Raw genomic sequence first — 17,549 nt, forward strand, 5'->3', positions numbered from 1 at the left:
TAACTTTCCAGTGTAGGATTAGTAGTCTTGGACAAAAGAAAAATCTGTCTTAAGCTGGTTCCGAGTATGCTGAGGAACAGCATCGAACTTAGCCAACTGCACTGTGTTAGATGCACGATCTTTTGTTATCCGGAGCTTATACACTCCTCAAGTCTTTTCATGACACCGGGATTATAATTTCTTGGTACGGCTCCTCTTATGATCTCACTCTTGAATTCATATCCTGATCCTGCTTCCAGTGTCTCAAACCTGACTGTAATACTAATATCAACAAACTGTCCTTGTCCACCTGATTGCTTCATGTGTGTGTATCTCACTTCAGTTAACTTTGGAGATACTCTCACGGTCGTTCACTCTGGCCTACCACGTGGCTTTGTTATCTTTTTTGCTCTCCTTGAAAAGAATCTGATCAGTGAAGAGGTTGGCTTTAGTCACTGAATATACAATAAAAGCATCATCAATCTTTTACGTGTACCGATACAGCAGTACACAATTGATTAAGTGAAATGGCAATGAGCTTCTAGAAGGATGAGGTGGATCTTATCTATATGTGAATATTCTTTTATGCTGAATAAACACACCACGTGAGAGGCATGTGCTGAGTAGAGCTTCACGCAGTGTGATAGGAGAGGGACCTTTCTATATAATCAGGGAGAGAGGAGAGAGTGAGAGTTATCTAGAGATTAGATCACAAGAGGGGGAGGTGAGCGACTCCATTAATAATTCTCTCAAGGTTCTTGAGTACTTGCAACACAGTTCTAAGATAATATTTTCGTAATCTCATTATTTCCTTTGCTTAGTCTCTGTTTTGATCCAACAAAGATACGTCACACGTATCACAATCTTGGTACATAAACAATATTCCTTCTCTGTCAATGCCCAGCAAAACTCATGTACAGACCACAACAATTTCAATTTCTTCATATATGTTAATGTACAGAGATAAAAACAGAGCAAGTGAAACGAACAGACAAACAAATTCTAATGCAAAACAAAAAAAAACAATTTTTACTGCTCCTCTCTCCATTCACTGTAAGTGATCATCATCAACACCTGAAAATGATCATCTTAATAATAGATTTCAATACCATCATCACCACCATCTTGATTCCATTGGTTATAATCTCCATCAACATTTCATATATCACCTTCGTAACCAACTTCTTGAAAACCACCGTAATAGCTATAACAATCACCATCATAGTAAATATCTTGTGAGATTGTTCTATACTTTTTTTGTTCTTGTCTATGGTATTACTAAAAAAGTTTGAAGTAATTACGTTATTGAGTGGAGACTGGAGAGAGCTTATACATATATATATATATATAGCAGGTTAGGTGAGGGATTAGATGGAGTAATCTGATGCTAACAGATATTCACAGGAGCAATCTTAGGGATTGAGTATATCTGTTATTGAGTGGTGATAATAATTTCCTTAAACAGCTATGATCAAGCATACTGTCTTTCATACAAAGAATAGAAAATCTTAAAACTTGTGTTTCATCAAAAACAAGAGTAGGAACGCAAATTTTACAATAAGTTAAACTGAATAACTGTACAATATTTACATATATATATAAACCAATAAAAATACATAAATACAAATACAAATACAAATAAAAACTAGAAAGAAAACACTATTACGAACATAAATTTGAAGTTTTGAGGAGAAACATTCTGATTTAAATCATCTCGCACTCTATAACTTCAAATATTAAGTTTTTAGCTCTCAAAAAAAAAATTTTAAAACTTCAAATTTGAAGTTTTGAGGAGTGAAACTCTATATTTGAAGTTTCACTATTCAAAAATTCAAATTTGAAATTTCATATTTTGTTTGTATTTTGGTCCCTACAATTATATATCACATTTATGATTCCAAAATATTTTCTCGTTTATCGTTTTAATCCTTAAAAATTTTATATCTCAAAAATATTTCAATTTTTTTAAAAAATTTAAGTTTTACACATAAAATTAAATTAAACTTTAAAATAGGAGTTAAAATATTTGTACATGAAGACATAACTATTACAAAAAAACTTTTAAAAAATATACAAAATATGAAAACATAACTATTACAAAAAGAAACTTAACAAAAAAAACTTTTAAAAATTACATGAAGACATAACTATTACAAAAATTTAAATATTTCAACAACATTAATAGTCAAGTAAATTTGATCCGGAACCTCCAAATCTCCAAAATATTGTCCAAACAATTTTTTTTGTAACCGAAGATGGTTGTTGCTGTTGTTTTTTATGTCTTTTCGTACGATTCTTTCATATTCAGGTCGGATGTATTCACAAATATTAATATCATCGATAGAAGTTAAGCCTTTTAGCAGTATTTTATTTTTCCTTTTTAATTTTTTTTTCATATCTAATGTATTTACAAGTATTAATATCACCCATTTTCAACAATTTTTAAATTAAAAATAAAAGTTAATTTTACTTCATAATTCACTATATGATTAGGGCTGGGAAAAAAACCCGGATCCGAAGAACCAAACCGAACCCGATCCAAAAAAGTAGTACCGAACCCGAACCGAAATTTATTAAATATCCGAACGGGTTCAAAATTTTGGTATCTAAATAACCGAAACCGAACCCGACCCGAACTGAAGTATCTCGGGTTCCCGCATGTAACCGAAATAGAATTATATACCTAACATATTACTTATTTTTAGATTTAATATATATTAAAAACATTCAAAATACACAAAATACTTTTAAGTTATCTGAAATACTTGAAAATATACATAAATAGTCAAAAGTAAATGTCTAAAATAACTAAAATATATTCAAGACACCAAAATACTTGAAATATCTATTGATTTTCTATCCAAATATTCAAATCAAACCAATTTATATGTTAATTTTAGGTATTTTGACATATATTATACAAATTTATATGTAATATATTTTTGGTTTTATAGATTTTGAGAAATTTTAAACATATACTGAATATTAAAATTTTAAAAATAATTTAAATGGATTATCCAAACCCGAATCCGCTAAGATCTGAACCGAACCCGAACCCGAACCAAAATTTTGAAATACCTGAATGTAGCTGAAATCTTTAAACCCGAAAATCCAAAACCCGAATAGATCCGAATCGAACACGAATAGGTACCCGAACGCCCACCCCTATTAATATGATCATATATGCATTACGGAAATAATTTTGTGGAATATTATGATATTTTGCTTAAATTTTAATATTAATTATGTTATTTCTATTTAAATTTTCTATTTTAATATAACATTTTACTAATTAATATTATTGTAATATTTTTATATACGTGCTAATAAAAAAATTATGAATTTAAATTAATTATGACAAATATAAGGGTTATAGTATAAAATACAAAGTTTTGAAGTCAAGTTTAAAATTTCTATTCCGGAGAATAGTACCTAAACTTCAAATACAGAATTTTAGAAAATTCGAAATAGAGCATCTTCAAAATTTAACTTCTCTAGATGATTGCTGTGGAACAATCTATGTTGATGATGTCTCACCAAACTCCAACACTGCTCTCTTTGAACAGGTTATGTCAGATCTCCAGGAGAATCCAGCAGCAGCACAAAAACACATGCAGAACCCGATGATCATGAACAAAATCCAAAAGCTTATCAGTTCAGGAATCGTCCAGATGAAGTAAATCCATAAGAAAAGACATCAATTTCTATTTTGCAGATTTTTTTTTTCTACCTTTGTGACTCGAGCCAAAGTCGGGTTCTTCCCATTTTTCCAGACTGCTTTCTCGGTTATAACATTTTTCTTCTCATATCCAGTAGAGAATAATAACTTTGTCTAATAGATTTGTTTTGCTTACATTCCTATATAACGAGCCACATAAAACCTGTCTGGTTCTGAATATGCTGAGGAACAACATCGAACTTAGCCAATGTAAGAAGCACAAGCTTTTGTCATCCCTCTCAGTGTGCCAACGTCTCTCTCTGCTAATGGAACAAGGGAATCCACCACCTGTAATAACAAGAACAACAATTCCATAATCAGATTCATCAGACAACTTTTGAGATTTTCCATCGTTGGACTTTTAAATTTGTACCTTGAGACCACCGGGTTTGTCTCCAAAACTGTTGATCTGACCTTTACTAGAGTCAAGGTCACCAATGAGTCAAGATGTTGTTCAGGTGTAACTTGTGTGGCACCGATGGAGAACCAAAACAAGCACTAAATGTGTTTTCTTGGCTGAAACAATGATAAATGCTTTTTTTTTTTGTCACAGAGGGGGAAACCATTTGGTGATCTGTTGAAGGAAAATGCAGAGAAGTGTGGAAGGGAAATGAAGAGAGAAATCAAACAAAGGCAATTTTTCAAGTCTTGTAGAGTCAAATTCATAGGCAATATGGAAACCATCAAATGGACTGAGTCTCAATGATATGTGGAAACTGGTCCGAAATCAGCTTGGCGATCTTGTAGAAGCTGCTATAAGAAAAGTAGAAAAATTGGAGGCTGTTTCTGAAGTTGTATATAATGTTCATGCTTATTGTGGGAGTACGAAGGAACGAGTAGCTAACAATGGTGCAGTGCATTCATTTCATGGAGACAGAAGTCACAGAATCTACAAAACATGGACAGAGAGGTGAAGGTGGCAGAATGTGCTTGGTGATGAGGGTATTACAGAGATGTGTTGGTGATGTTACAAACTTACCTTTTGATACGAGAGGAGTTGTTTGTCTTCCAAACAGTGGCGAGTTAGTGGCTTCTCAGGGCCAGTGGAAATGTACAGAACAGCAATCTCAGATCGCTCATGCTCTTTTCACAGTTGTAAGGGCTTTGGTTTTGGTGTTTGGAGATGACGCCATTGATGAAGAAACTGATGAGGCTCTGGCGCAGAAGACGTGTGGTTCTCCTCAGAGACGAGACGTAATGGTGGAGGTTGCCGCTGATTACACTTCACAATTTGAATTTGGTGTCAAGGAGTTTTCCTCAAAAGACCAGCATGTGAAAAAATCTTCAACTTCTTGTCCGCCTAAGCACAGCACAATAGGAGGGAGATGTTGGTTGCTGTCCTTGACCACTGGGTATGAGTTTCGAAAACATTCTTCAGCTCAGAAGGGAAAGGACGAGAGTGGCGGGAACGAGCTGCGACAGTGACATGCAGGGGCGGATGTACGTTGAAGGTGGAGTGGGCAGCTGCCCCCCATGAAATAACTACACCTAAGGCAATTTAATATTGCCCCCATTCATTATAACATTTTGCGACGGTCACTTTTTCTTTCGTTCACTGTTTTAGTTAATTTAATTATTTTTACGTACGATTGGGTTTGTCCGTTAAATATGATGGCTAATAAATCTTTTTTTTTCATTGTTTACTAATATCACTCAATATACACGCATATAGTAATCTAAATATGGGGGTAAATTTAGGCTATTGCAAAGATTGAGATTCTAAAACTATTGAAACTCATTTTTGCTTAATTTATTTTAAAGATTAAATTATAAATAGTTTAATAAGAATTGTTTCAATTTTATTTTATATGATATTATGAATAATGACTACAGATTAAATTTTTTGAACATAAGCTATAACTTTATTTTTACAGGTCATGTCTGTCTAAATATTTTACAGTAAATATTTTAGATAAATTTTCAACAAATTTCCAATAGAATTTATATAACATGTTATATTTTTTTGGGATAATTTTTTTGGATAATTTGAATAAAATTATGTTTTATATTTTCTCCCCGGTGAAATTTTTTTCTAGCTCCACCACTGGTGACATGGTGTTGTGTACGGGACATTCTATTTGGACGTTGTAGCAATTTGAGAGCTCGGGCTTTACTTGCAGCACAAGAGAAACTTTTGCTTCAGATATGCGAGATCTCAGAGCACCTCCACCGGGGTAGTTTAATACAGGTTCTAACCAAAAGCAAAAGTAAAAATAAATGAAAAATGCTAAATAAACAGAGAACCGCTGTCAAACGTGAGCATTTTAGAATCAGTAAGACACCCTAACGTGTCATCTTGTAATTGGAACGCACATTAATGTCTCTCTCTCCCCTTCGTTTGTGCGAAATCAGTTTTCTTTCTCCTCCATTCTTGAAGACTCCGCTTCTCTCTCGAATCTCATTTCGATCTCTTTCTCTGGTAGGTAAAATCATCCTTTCGATTTCGTGAATGGGAGGAGGAGGAGGATCAAGATCTTCGACCCCATCGAGCTAACACCGAAGAAGGATGCTGGTAAGCCTGGGGAGGAGGAAGATCACAGGAGGAAGAAGGTGAGGAAAGAAGCTGCTGCGACCGCGAGAGCCTCTGCGAAAGATGCTGCAGTGAGGGCAGGGGATCCGGATGAGGATAAGTATAGGTTGGGGTACGGTGTTGCTGGTAAAGGAGTGAAGCTTCCTTGGTACGTTGAGAACAAACGTGAGTATGAAGATAGAGCTGGTGGTGAAGGGGAGGAGGAGGAGGATGGTGAACGTAGGAGTGAATCTAAGAAGAAGAGTGGGAAGAAGAGCTTGAAGGAGCTGAGGGAAGAGCGGTTGAAGAGGGAGAGGGTTGAGAAGGAAAGAGAGAGGGCTTTTTCATGAAACAGAGCCAGCGAAGCGGTGGCTTTTCACGTAAGTGAGAGAGCTTCTTCTTTTTTTTGTTTTGTTCCCAAGTGTTGCCCTTTTCAAGGTGTACTTATATAGATTAATTCACACTTTATGATCAAGTTAGTATCCAAACTTATCGTTTGTACTTCATTTGTGTTGATACAGTCATGGTAGATAGTTTTGGAGTGTGATAATAATTTACCAGTTGCTAGACTCGAGCATATTTTGCTGTTTAGGAGAAGCATGGTTGTCTTAATTTTATTGTAGCAGCATTTAGACATTGAAGTTGGAACTATGTGTGTGATATGTACACTTGTGTCAACATCTGCTTCCTGCTCTAAAAGTATTAATAGTACACGATCATGAACCTGGTGGCAATTGAATTTTTCTCCATTTACGCTGATAGATTCATGGTAGATAGTTTAGAATGCGTTTTGTAGACATGACAGTCTATTATCCTGTCCTAAATACGCTGAGGGCCGTATGACACTGCTAGTTTTTGTGGTGCTTGTTTCTGTAAGTCTGTACAGAAGCTGCTGTTTGCCCAACTCCTTGTCTTCAATACTTCCCCATTGATGATAAAAGAAAACAGAACCTCGTCTTTTTAACACACCAATATGATCACCATCATGAAGAAGAGTACAAAAATGAATGTTCGGAAATAAATTAGTTTGTGAAATGCATGCATGCGATGATTAAATCACAAGGATGACAAAAAAAGATGGAAAGGAGACGTGTTGCAGAGAGAACCCTATGGGGTTCTCCCATTGGAGGAGGAAAAATTTATTTCCACTAACCAAAGTTCTAAACTTGCCAAATCACCTTATTTACTCTTAATTTAATCATTAGAACTCATTAGAGGTCCTAATGGATGGAGGTGGTCTCAGTAGTCCAACCAGTGGCCGAGGTTGTTTGCTCTGACGGGAACTAATGACCGCTGGTTTCTTCACTAAACCTTGAGGATAAGGTTTCCGAAACAGGGAGGATTTGATATAGGAATATGGTGAAGCAATTACTAAGCCACATGGAAGGGGATGTGAGTGGAGGAAATCAAACGGAGGAGCACAACTATATAGGAAAAGTGGTGACGACGATAGAAATCAATCAAGAAAATTGTCAAGTTTGTTTGTCATCTCTTTTTCTCTGTATTTTCTGGGAAATTTCCCATGGTTCCTCATCACTATTCTTGAGTTGTTTCTACTGCTAAACTCATGGCATATGAAAGTTGAATTGTTGTTTCATGAACATCAATTCAGATTCATTTCATTTTCAACGATTACGTCTTCCTTTATCATAAAAGCAGAACTCATATCCAAACTAGTATCAAATAGTATCTAGAGAGAATGACAAAAGTACCTAAGAAAGAAAAAGTCTCGATCAGAAACGATGGAGGATGGGAGCTCATGTAAACAGTAAATATTGCGGAAAAATAGGATGGCTATTTGAAGAATATTCATTATTTTCTTGCACTGAATAAAACGAACCATCTTTAAAAATCATCCACGATAACAAAGATAGAGTCAAAGTTTTTGTTGAATGCGCGGAAGACCGAAAACAAAATCCATCGTAATATCTGTCGACAGTTGAGTTGGAATTAGCAAAGGCATATACAACGCTGCACTAAACATATGGCCTTTTGCGCGTTGACAAGTAACACAACGCTCGACATCATGTCGTAGAGAGGGCCAGAAGTACGACGTGGTTTAACAATCCCATCAGGAAAAATAAATTAATATATATATAGTATGCTTCCTTGTTTTCTCTTAAATATAAACCAAGAACTCTACTTTTAAAATTTATTTAAGAAACAACAAAGAACAGAATCACTAGATTAGGGAATGCGGGTAACTGCGGCATGTATAGCATCAGCAAGTTGAGGCACTGTCTTTGAACTTAGACCTGCCATGCTTATCCTCCTGAAATATTACACAATTCTCATTATAAATGATAAGCTTTTAAGTTGACAAATAAACTAATTAGCATCTAGCTCATTTTTCAAGTACTTAAATGTCAGTTAATAGAAAACAATATTCGGTTCACGGTTCACTGAAAGTTACAAACAAATGAGCAAAACTATCTTCCGTCTACTAAATTGCAGCAGATGTGTAGTAATTGTTTGTTTTTGTTTGATGTCATGTTTATAATCAGTTTATAATTTTCAAAGAAAATGAAAATAGTAAGCAATTGAAGCAAAACGAAATTATTAGTTTGCGTTTGTATTTGGAAAAACTATATGTTTTTATTAAACGTAAAAATGTTTAATATTTTATAAATGTGAATTTTCTTGAATTTTTCTCTTGTCATTTAACTGAGTACTATATAAACATTAGAAGAGAAGAAATGTTTGCCTTACCCATCATAAGTCATGTAAATGTGATATTCTTTTGCCATCATCCGAACTTGCTTCTCATTTAATCCTGTAAAATAAAACATCCCTATCTGTTTGATAATGTGACTCCAATCACCAGGTGTGCCTGCAGGAACAAAATGGTACAAACGGAACTTATAAATGATTCAGTTAACGAACGTTTTGAGGAAAATAAAAGCATTAAACCAAACCTCTAGCTTGAATAGCTTCATATAACTGTTGGCGCATGCTAATAATGCGGTCAGCCATGCCTTTCAGCTCAATGGTCCAGTCCTTGTACATATCACTGCCAATGTGTACGAAATTTTGAGCATAATTAAAATTCATTATTTAATAAGCATTTCATCACAACAATAATTCTTAAAGTCATGCATATATATATCTTTATAACAACTACCTGTTTTTAAGAATTGTGGTAACAATGGATGCTCCATGAATTGGTGGGCTAAGATACATAGGTCTAACAACAAGTAGCAGTTGGCTTTTTACTTTCCTAGCCACATCCTCTGAGGTGCATACCTTCACATTAAACCCACAAAGATTATACACATTTTTAAAAATGTTTTATTATACAGCCTATATTTACGCCGGTATGCGAAAATGAGAAGTTTGGTAGCTTACAATGGTAAGAGCACCAATACGCTCACCATAAAGACCCATGTTTTTGGCAAAACTTTGAGCTATTAAACATTCACCTCCATCAGCAACAAACATACGAACCGATTGTGCATCTGAGTCAAGGTTACCACTAGCAAAACCCTGAAAATTAAGATGAAAAGAGAGTCGTGTTGCTTTTCATTGTTGAAACTAAATCTCTAATATAACGGATTCACCAAATGTTTTTGTATGAATGTCATATGTGTGTAAGCATACGAAAAAAAACAACAACTACTACAGAGTGTTTCATTTGTTTGTAGAACAAAACAACAAAGCAAAGGTAGTAGTATGTCTTACCTGATATGCATTATCAAAGAAGGGTAATAAGCCTTTAGATCTCACGATTTGTCGAATCTGTTCCCATTGTTCCAGTGTTGGGTCAATTCCTGTGGGGTTATGCGCACAAGCTTGCAATACCACTAGAGCTCCAGACGGTGCTGCACCAAGATCCTCGAGCATGCCTATTTATAAAATGAAGTCTTTACTTAAAGTTATGATTGGTAGAACACTAAACGTAGTCAGTATGGACGTAAACAAAATCAACCTTCGAAGTCGAGTCCTCGGGTATGCGGATCATAGTAACGGAAATACTCTACCGACAAACCCGCCAACGTGAAAATAAAGGGATGGTTCCCCCAAGTTGGATTTGGAACGAAAATGACACGCTGAAAGAAATGAGAAACACATTTATCGACTATGGGAAAATGGTAGACTTGACAAAGACAATTCTGAAACCTAATTATTTTTGTAATGGCTATACAACACATTTTGGTCAAAGAACTTTATTTTCCTTTTCATATTAGTGTAAGATTTTTATAAAAAGTTTATAAGCGAAGTTTGAAGAAACTATGTAAAATGTAGTCTATAATTACAACAATATTACAAGCTTACCTAATAAAATATGTTGCAGTTTACATAGATATATATATATATATATATATATATATATATGACACAAATTTGTATAACTTTGTGAATTGTTCGTTTTGCATTTCTTTCTGAAATGTTCATTTACAAAATTCTAATGTCCATTAACAAAAACTAACTGAACTAGTGAGAAATCTTTACTTGTTGGTGGTGTTTTGCTAGAAACTCAGCTCCGACTCTCAAAGAACCAGTACCAGACAAACACTGGATAGTAACAACTCTATTCTCCTTTACTGCATGACTGCCCAAAAACGAAAACAATCTTTATAGTAAAATGAAAATAACCAAAAGAATTTAAGTTAACAAAAGCCAAAAAAACCTCCGATTAAACATTTAAAAAGATGAGGGAAAATAGTACTATCTAATATATTACCTATCATCACCTAAGATTAGCTTAGCGCTAAATTTGTTAAAATCAGCAAGTCCATCGATTGGGAGATATCCCTTGTCACAATACCTTGAGGCAAAACAAAACAAAACAAAATCATAAGCTAATCATTTACTATCAGAAAATTATAGACTATGATTGCTTGTTTACATTTGACTTCACAAATGAACCCACAGTTATAACATTTTAACTGAAATGTTAATTGTACAGAAAACACACAAAAATACTTTATAAAAACAGTAAAATTAAATATTTTAAGAACGTGACTATTTTTTCCTCAATCGAAGTCTTTCTATATTATTAATCAGACTCTAACTTACAGGTCATTCGCTAACTGTTGCTCTGCTTTTCTTACCACCTCAAGAACAAGAGGCTTTCCCTCCTTAAGACAATAAAATCAAATATACCAACCCAAGTGAGGACTAAAACAATAACTTTGTCATAGAGACTGTGAAGATCCATAAAACAGAGAAGGAACCAAAATTACCTCGGTTTGGTAAGCACCGACGCTCAGATTCAACTTAACCGGACAAGGATCATCTCTACAAGCAAATATGACCTGTTTTATGACCATATAAATAAGATTAAAAACTTTCAATAACAAAGGATTTACTCTTTAATAAAATGGCAGAATGGATCCAAGCAACAGAAAAAGAAAAGTAGAGATGGATGTAGATCCTTAGACTGAAATGCATGTACACTGAGAACGGGATCTTCCGGAGCAGGAAGAACGTTTGACAAGATGGAACTCATGATCAAATGATTGAATCAATCGAAAGTGAAAAATAAAAAAACAATCATCACTTATTTAAGCATAAATAGGCTCGATAACCAAGAGAATCCGATCACCAAGAGAATCCGATCCTCTATTAAACTGTCCTTTTCATAATGGCTAAAATCCAAAAAATTAAAAATGATATATTATTATATATATATATATGAAAGATCTACACTACAGGTCACTTTTGGATTATAAAGTGGGGCTGTTTTCATTAATATCTCCATTTGCAACTTGAACTTATAACCAAAAAGTAATAATAACATGGAAAATTACATTTTATAACCATAAAAAAATATAATTCACAAAATAATCCTATAGCTATAATATCTATTTTTTTTTTGAACAAAAGCTATAATATCTATCTATAATAATAAAGTTGGCTTATCTGGTCTCTCAGATGTCAACATCATCATTTGTATAGGGATTTTTTGCCACGTGGCACCAAAAAAAATCCCTAAAGCTGTGTCTTATCTCATCGAGTTCTCAAAAATGAATAAATGCGTACAGATATGCAAGAGGCTTGTCTTTTGTATGTTGATGGCAAGACCCGATAAAGTCTTTCCGGTTTTAATAAAGCGAGCGCCACTCTGAATCCACGTGCTGACTTGATCCTGGCCGAGTGCGGCAGATACGTAGGGGGAAAGTTTGGGCTCTGGCAACGAATCATTTACGAAACAAGGACCAGCTTACTTTTCGAGCGAGAGTTTCACGATCCCGACCAGCAACTTGTTGGGATTTTAATATTTGTGTATTGCTTTCAAATTGGCCCATAACTAAAAAATCCAGACCTATTGATTGGCGGTTCAACTCTTTCTTCTTACCAGGACGCCGGCACATCGCCTCTCTTTCGCCACCGCCCTTCTGTAACGCTTCACATCAACATTCAATCCACGTAATTAAGATCCCATTACCATCCTTTACTCCATTCATTCCACTACGACTCACTCGATATCGTTAATTGTTATTTTTCTATAAATAAGAATGTCTTCACACCTTTTCGATATGAAACTCAAAGGTTCAACAATGGCAACCTTCCTTGAAAATCAGCCGTTTTGCTGAGACAGTCGATGTTGGTGTTGATTGAGTCATCTTTGTCATTAGGAACTTTTAGTTATTGAGCTGCGGGTACAAAGTGTTCATATTTATTAATGTAGGCTGACCTGCTAGCCGATCTGGATATTTGAGGTTCAAAACTTTTCACAAGCAAAAAAATCAGTTATAAGGTCACAAAAGCTAAGACTCACTTTAATCGTTAATCTTTGTTGATGGCTTTTTTTTGGTATATTCTTCTTCAAGATTATGTTTTTATATCCTTTATTAGTATATATATATATATATATATAGCTTGGAATGAGTGGATTGATCGTCATTGGAACTACTGTTACATGTAGCAAGGATCTCTGCCTTGGAATTACTGTTACAAGGTCTAATAAGAAAAGCATGCCATACGTTTAATTTGTTTCACTCATCATCTTTTCTTTCCCATTTTTTCCAGCTTGTGCTTCTCTTTCTGGCTATTGTCTCTGTTCCGTGTATGTTGCTTTCAAAGCAGTTCATCTTGAAGAAACAACATGAAGCTGTGAGATTCTTTCCCTTTTAGTTCCTGTATAATGGTCTTTCTTTTTCCATTGCTGGTCATTCTAAATGGTTTCCTTATCCAGATCCAGAAGCAACAAGGTCAGTCTTATGCACCTCTTGAGGAGACGGATGAGAGTATTCATGTATCGACAAGCGGAGGATCACATGGGCACGGGAGTTTGAATTCAGCGACATCTTTGTGCATCAGTTTTTTCACACCATAGAATTTTTTGCTTAGAGCTGTTTCCAACACCTCTTCTTACCTGCGTATATGGGCTCTCAGGTATCTATCTAATCATGGAGTAGTCGAAGCTATTATATATATTACTCATGGCTTAATTATATCCATCATCCTTTGTGTGTGTTGCAGTCTTGCACACTCGGAGATATCGTCAGTCTTCTATGAGACTATGAGAAGGTCCTCCTTCTCGCTTGGAGTATGCGCATCCTCTCACTCTCTCTCTTAGTCTAACTAATATTAGCAAATCAACTAATCAATCTTTGTTTTTTCATTAAAATAAACAGATACAACAATGTGTTGATCCTGATCGTTGGGATCATTGTTTTCATATTGTGGGATTGCTGCTGGTGATAGAGACACAGAGCACGTTCCTTCACGCACTGCGTCTCCACTTGGTGAAGTTTCAGAACAAATTCTACGAAGGAGATAGTTCCAAGTTCGCTCCTTTCTCTTTCATTCTCACTGGAAACGAAGACGACTGATAGGGATGAATGATTGTTCCACTCCCCTCCCATTCTCTGCAAAATTTGCTTATATAAAAAAGGAACAAGACAAACCAAGTTTTATTTATTTTTTGCCAATATATTTTTCCCCTTCCACATTCAGGGTGGGTGGAATAAAATATGTTTATTTTGTTTGCCTGTCTGGAGATTAGATTTTTTAAACAACAGTGGAGAAGGGGCTAATGGAATTTGTATGAGGCAAAACTCATTTGTTGATGTGTTTGTTTGGAGTTAAATACGTGAGGATTTGTTTCCACTTACTATAAAGTTCATCTACTGAAAATTGTTTGTCACTAAGGAATCAATTACTCGACAAATCACTTTTCTTTATCGAGATAACACAATTTCTAGAATCTCTAACAGATTGTTAGGACTTGGTGTTGTTGTCTGCAGGCACAATCCTTTTTGCGAGGGTCAATCTTTTTTGATGAGGTCCTCTAACAAATTAAGGTACTTTAACTAAGTTCCCTCTTACAAACAAATAGAAAGTAAACTAGAATAATGATTTGTTTCAGAGTTGACAATTTTGCTTATCTAAATACAGGTGAGAGCCTGAGAGAGTTTGGCATATTAACTTTGCTTAGGGTTTTGTTTTTTTTTCATCTGTTTTAGGAGTTGAATAATATTTTGACAGACTTGAGTGTGCCAGTCTTTACTTATGAGATGTTATGTGTGTTGAGCCAAATAAAATGTGTTTTGGTTCTATACACGTGATTGAATATTTCTCTTTTTTTTTTTTTTTAACATTTTGTGTGGCAAGTACTTTTGCTTATTGTTAGCTTGAGGTTCAGTTTCTAATGTCACTCTAATCACATAATATATAACATTTCAGATTTGCAGATTTGAATTTTTTTGCAGCAAATTAAACATATTGACTGGTCATATACAAAAAAAAAATTTCTCTATTCAAATAGAAATGTTAGATTTCTTCAGGTGCAAAAAACTGATGTGGTGTGAAAATTTTGTTGACTATGATCTATTTTTAACGTAAAATGTACATTTAGTAGTCACACAGTAAGTTAAGGTTATCAACCTTCTCTCATTTTCAGTTACCACAATTGGTTAAGAATGGATTAGAAATAATATATTCAAATTTAAATGATTTTGTAACTGTCATTGTGGTAAAAAATAAAAAGAGAATATCTAAATTCTTACATTAATCAATTTATTTATTTTTATGTGTTAAAGTGTTGTTTGGAAATCATATCCTAACTTTAATTACGAAGAAGTTAAAAATTCTTTTTTATAAAAAACGGAGTTCGCCAATAAAATCGTACCACAAGTTATGTGAGTTTGTTTGAATATCCCATAATTAAGACATGGAAAGTCACTGGATATCATCACATTCACAGTGTACAAAGATTCATGTTTTGCCTCTATATGCATAATTAATATATATAAACATACCTGAAGCGAAAAATATATAGATTTTGATTAAATGAAAAAAGTTTCACATCTAGAAACATGAATATAAAACAGCTTAAGAAACAAAAGTGATCATTAAATTACAAATTAACTTAAAATTTGTAAAATCTTACAATATTTATTTAAAAATGTTTGCTATAATAACGTCTCCTTCCATATATATTAACAATTATGCGTACTCAGTTGCACTAACAAAGAACATATGAAAAGAAAAATGAGAAAACTCTATTTTGAACTAAATGCTTACTTAGAGTCATAAAAAATGGATAGAGAGATGTAGTCTCCATAAATGTGCAGAGCAATGTGTAGAAACTGACATGGCATTATTTTGTCAATGCAAAAAGATACAATTTTGACATGAATATGAAAACGGATCACAACATAACCCCAACATAAGAATACAACCCAATGTGATAACAACATACACACCTAGAATATTATTTTCTTAACTTGAACTCCAGAAAAGTCTACATAAAAAATTCATCAATCATAACAATAATGTAAAAAAACACGTAAAAATAATGAAATATAATAAATAATCAAGATTTATAGAAATAGTCGTCAAATGTTGATTTTAAAAAGGTTGAATTTCCGTGCGAAGCGCAGAAAAACCACTACTATTACATATAACCAGAAAAACAGACAAAATACCCTTCTACGATGATTGAAACTCAACACCCTAAAATTGTCTTATGAATACATCGATGTTCGTCGCTAAAATTAACTGAATCTGTGTGAAGCTTCATAAAAAACGAAAGGGTAGACATGATGCATAGCTGTATAAGAACAAGCAATTAAATTTATATGAGAAAGGAAAAGTCGGCCTGACGGTATTGCGAAGAAGGTTGGTGGCGACATTGATGTTAATATTAATGGATCTAGATCTTAAGGTGAATCATGTGAGCATGTAATGATTCAATAAACGATAATGATAATGAATAGGAGATTGCGATTTGGAGAAGATGAACTGTGTTAATATATTGTATTATTCTATTCAATGATCACAGTATAGTATGTCTCTTCTTTTCTCTCCATCTAGAGGTCTCCTTATTACAGATTTACAGCTCAAACCTTAGCTAACGGTATAGAGTACCTACGGTATAGTTCTGGTTTAAATTAGGACAGAACACACAAGAATGTTGTTAAATAGATTCCAGCTTTCAGCTAGCTACAAGGAACAGCGCCACTGCTCGAACTCTGTATGTTCTGATTTCTCATACCAACAACAAGAGTTCTCAACACATCAGATAAGCATGAAACTATTTTTTGGTTGCTTCCGCGACATAAACATGGATGAGTCTGCACATTTTACAAGGAGTTTCACTGACATATCGGGGCATCTTAGTGTCATTCTCCTTCGATCAGGCAGACCCAAAACGTAAAACCTGTACGCAAAGAGAAAAAAATAAATACTATAAGATTAATTAGATTTTTTTTGAAAAAATATAAGATTAAGATTAAGATTAAGATTAGAGATCCCCTATATATTAATTGAGGAACATTTGAAAAGATGTAACCTCAATTTTGTATTAATTAAAATAGGCCCCAATGCATAGGTGGCACTCAATTAGGTAGTCAATTACATTCAATTGAAAAATAAGTAGGTCCACATTCGATTTTTATATGTTGTTAGATACATAAGTTGGTCAAACTATATGATATAATGATATGATATGTTATTTTCTTTCCTTAAATCAAACCTACGGAATTACCATAAATGACTAATATATATATGACAATTAATGATTTTAATAATAAAGATTTGATAACAATTTATATCTCCTCCATCATTTTTTGTTTAATTTTATATTATTAAAATAAATTAAACAATCAAATTAGCTATAAAAGTAAAATTTAGATTTTTTCGTATATGTTATATTTTGAATTTTTAAAAACGACAATAAATGACTAAAACTATTAAAATTATTATGTTAAAAATTAATGATCAATGGTTTAACATTTTTATTATAAGAAGATACACATGATTTTAAAACCAAATGAGTAAAAAATATCATTTAATAATAAAATAAATATATATATATACGAAATATACGAAAGATTCCTATTGATTTTGTAAAAAAAAGGGGGGGTTATTACTTTCCCCATCAATAAAAAAATA

At 33.7% G+C, this 17,549-nt stretch overlaps 2 protein-coding genes and 1 long non-coding RNA gene across 10 annotated transcripts in view; 2 read left to right on the forward strand and 1 right to left on the reverse strand.

Annotated features, from left to right (window-relative positions):
- Positions 1-6,127: 6,127 nt before the first annotated feature.
- LOC106314274 lies at positions 6,128-6,556 on the forward strand (the record flags this gene model as incomplete). The annotated part of the gene is made up of 1 exon (XM_013752175.1): positions 6,128-6,556. A coding segment is annotated over one exon (429 nt), but the record flags the coding sequence as incomplete, so codon positions are not given.
- A 1,708-nt stretch (positions 6,557-8,264) lies between these two features.
- LOC106313035 (aspartate aminotransferase, cytoplasmic isozyme 2-like) lies at positions 8,265-11,708 on the reverse strand. 2 transcript variants are annotated; one of them, XM_013750754.1, is made up of 12 exons: positions 11,602-11,708; positions 11,390-11,461; positions 11,223-11,284; positions 10,888-10,971; positions 10,656-10,755; positions 10,132-10,252; positions 9,885-10,048; positions 9,552-9,689; positions 9,328-9,449; positions 9,122-9,216; positions 8,916-9,036; positions 8,265-8,478 (listed from the first exon to the last, which is right to left on the reverse strand). In XM_013750754.1, the coding sequence occupies exons 1-12, from the start codon at positions 11,653-11,655 to the stop codon at positions 8,394-8,396; spliced, it is 1,218 nt and encodes a 405-aa protein (XP_013606208.1). In that variant the 5' UTR covers positions 11,656-11,708; the 3' UTR covers positions 8,265-8,393. The 2 variants fall into 2 exon arrangements, with proteins under 2 accessions (XP_013606208.1, XP_013606209.1); XM_013750755.1 differs by lacking the exon at positions 10,888-10,971.
- A 535-nt stretch (positions 11,709-12,243) lies between these two features.
- LOC106313891 overlaps positions 12,244-17,549 on the forward strand; it is a 9,246-nt gene continuing 3,940 nt past the window's right edge. Inside the window, exons 1-6 of one of the 7 annotated variants that reach the window (XR_001264515.1) lie at positions 12,244-12,411; positions 12,508-12,575; positions 13,179-13,262; positions 13,345-13,544; positions 13,632-13,698; positions 13,787-14,261. This is a non-coding gene — a long non-coding RNA (uncharacterized LOC106313891). Of the gene's footprint in view, positions 12,576-12,705; positions 13,263-13,344; positions 13,545-13,631; positions 13,699-13,786; positions 14,262-14,398; positions 14,456-14,549; positions 14,743-17,549 lie in introns of those variants that run through there. The other 6 variants (XR_001264510.1, XR_001264514.1, XR_001264512.1 and 3 more) reach the window with 6 other exon arrangements.

Source organism: Brassica oleracea, chromosome C9, assembly GCF_000695525.1.
Source record: "Brassica oleracea var. oleracea cultivar TO1000 chromosome C9, BOL, whole genome shotgun sequence".
Taxonomy (NCBI): Eukaryota; Viridiplantae; Streptophyta; class Magnoliopsida; order Brassicales; family Brassicaceae; genus Brassica; species Brassica oleracea.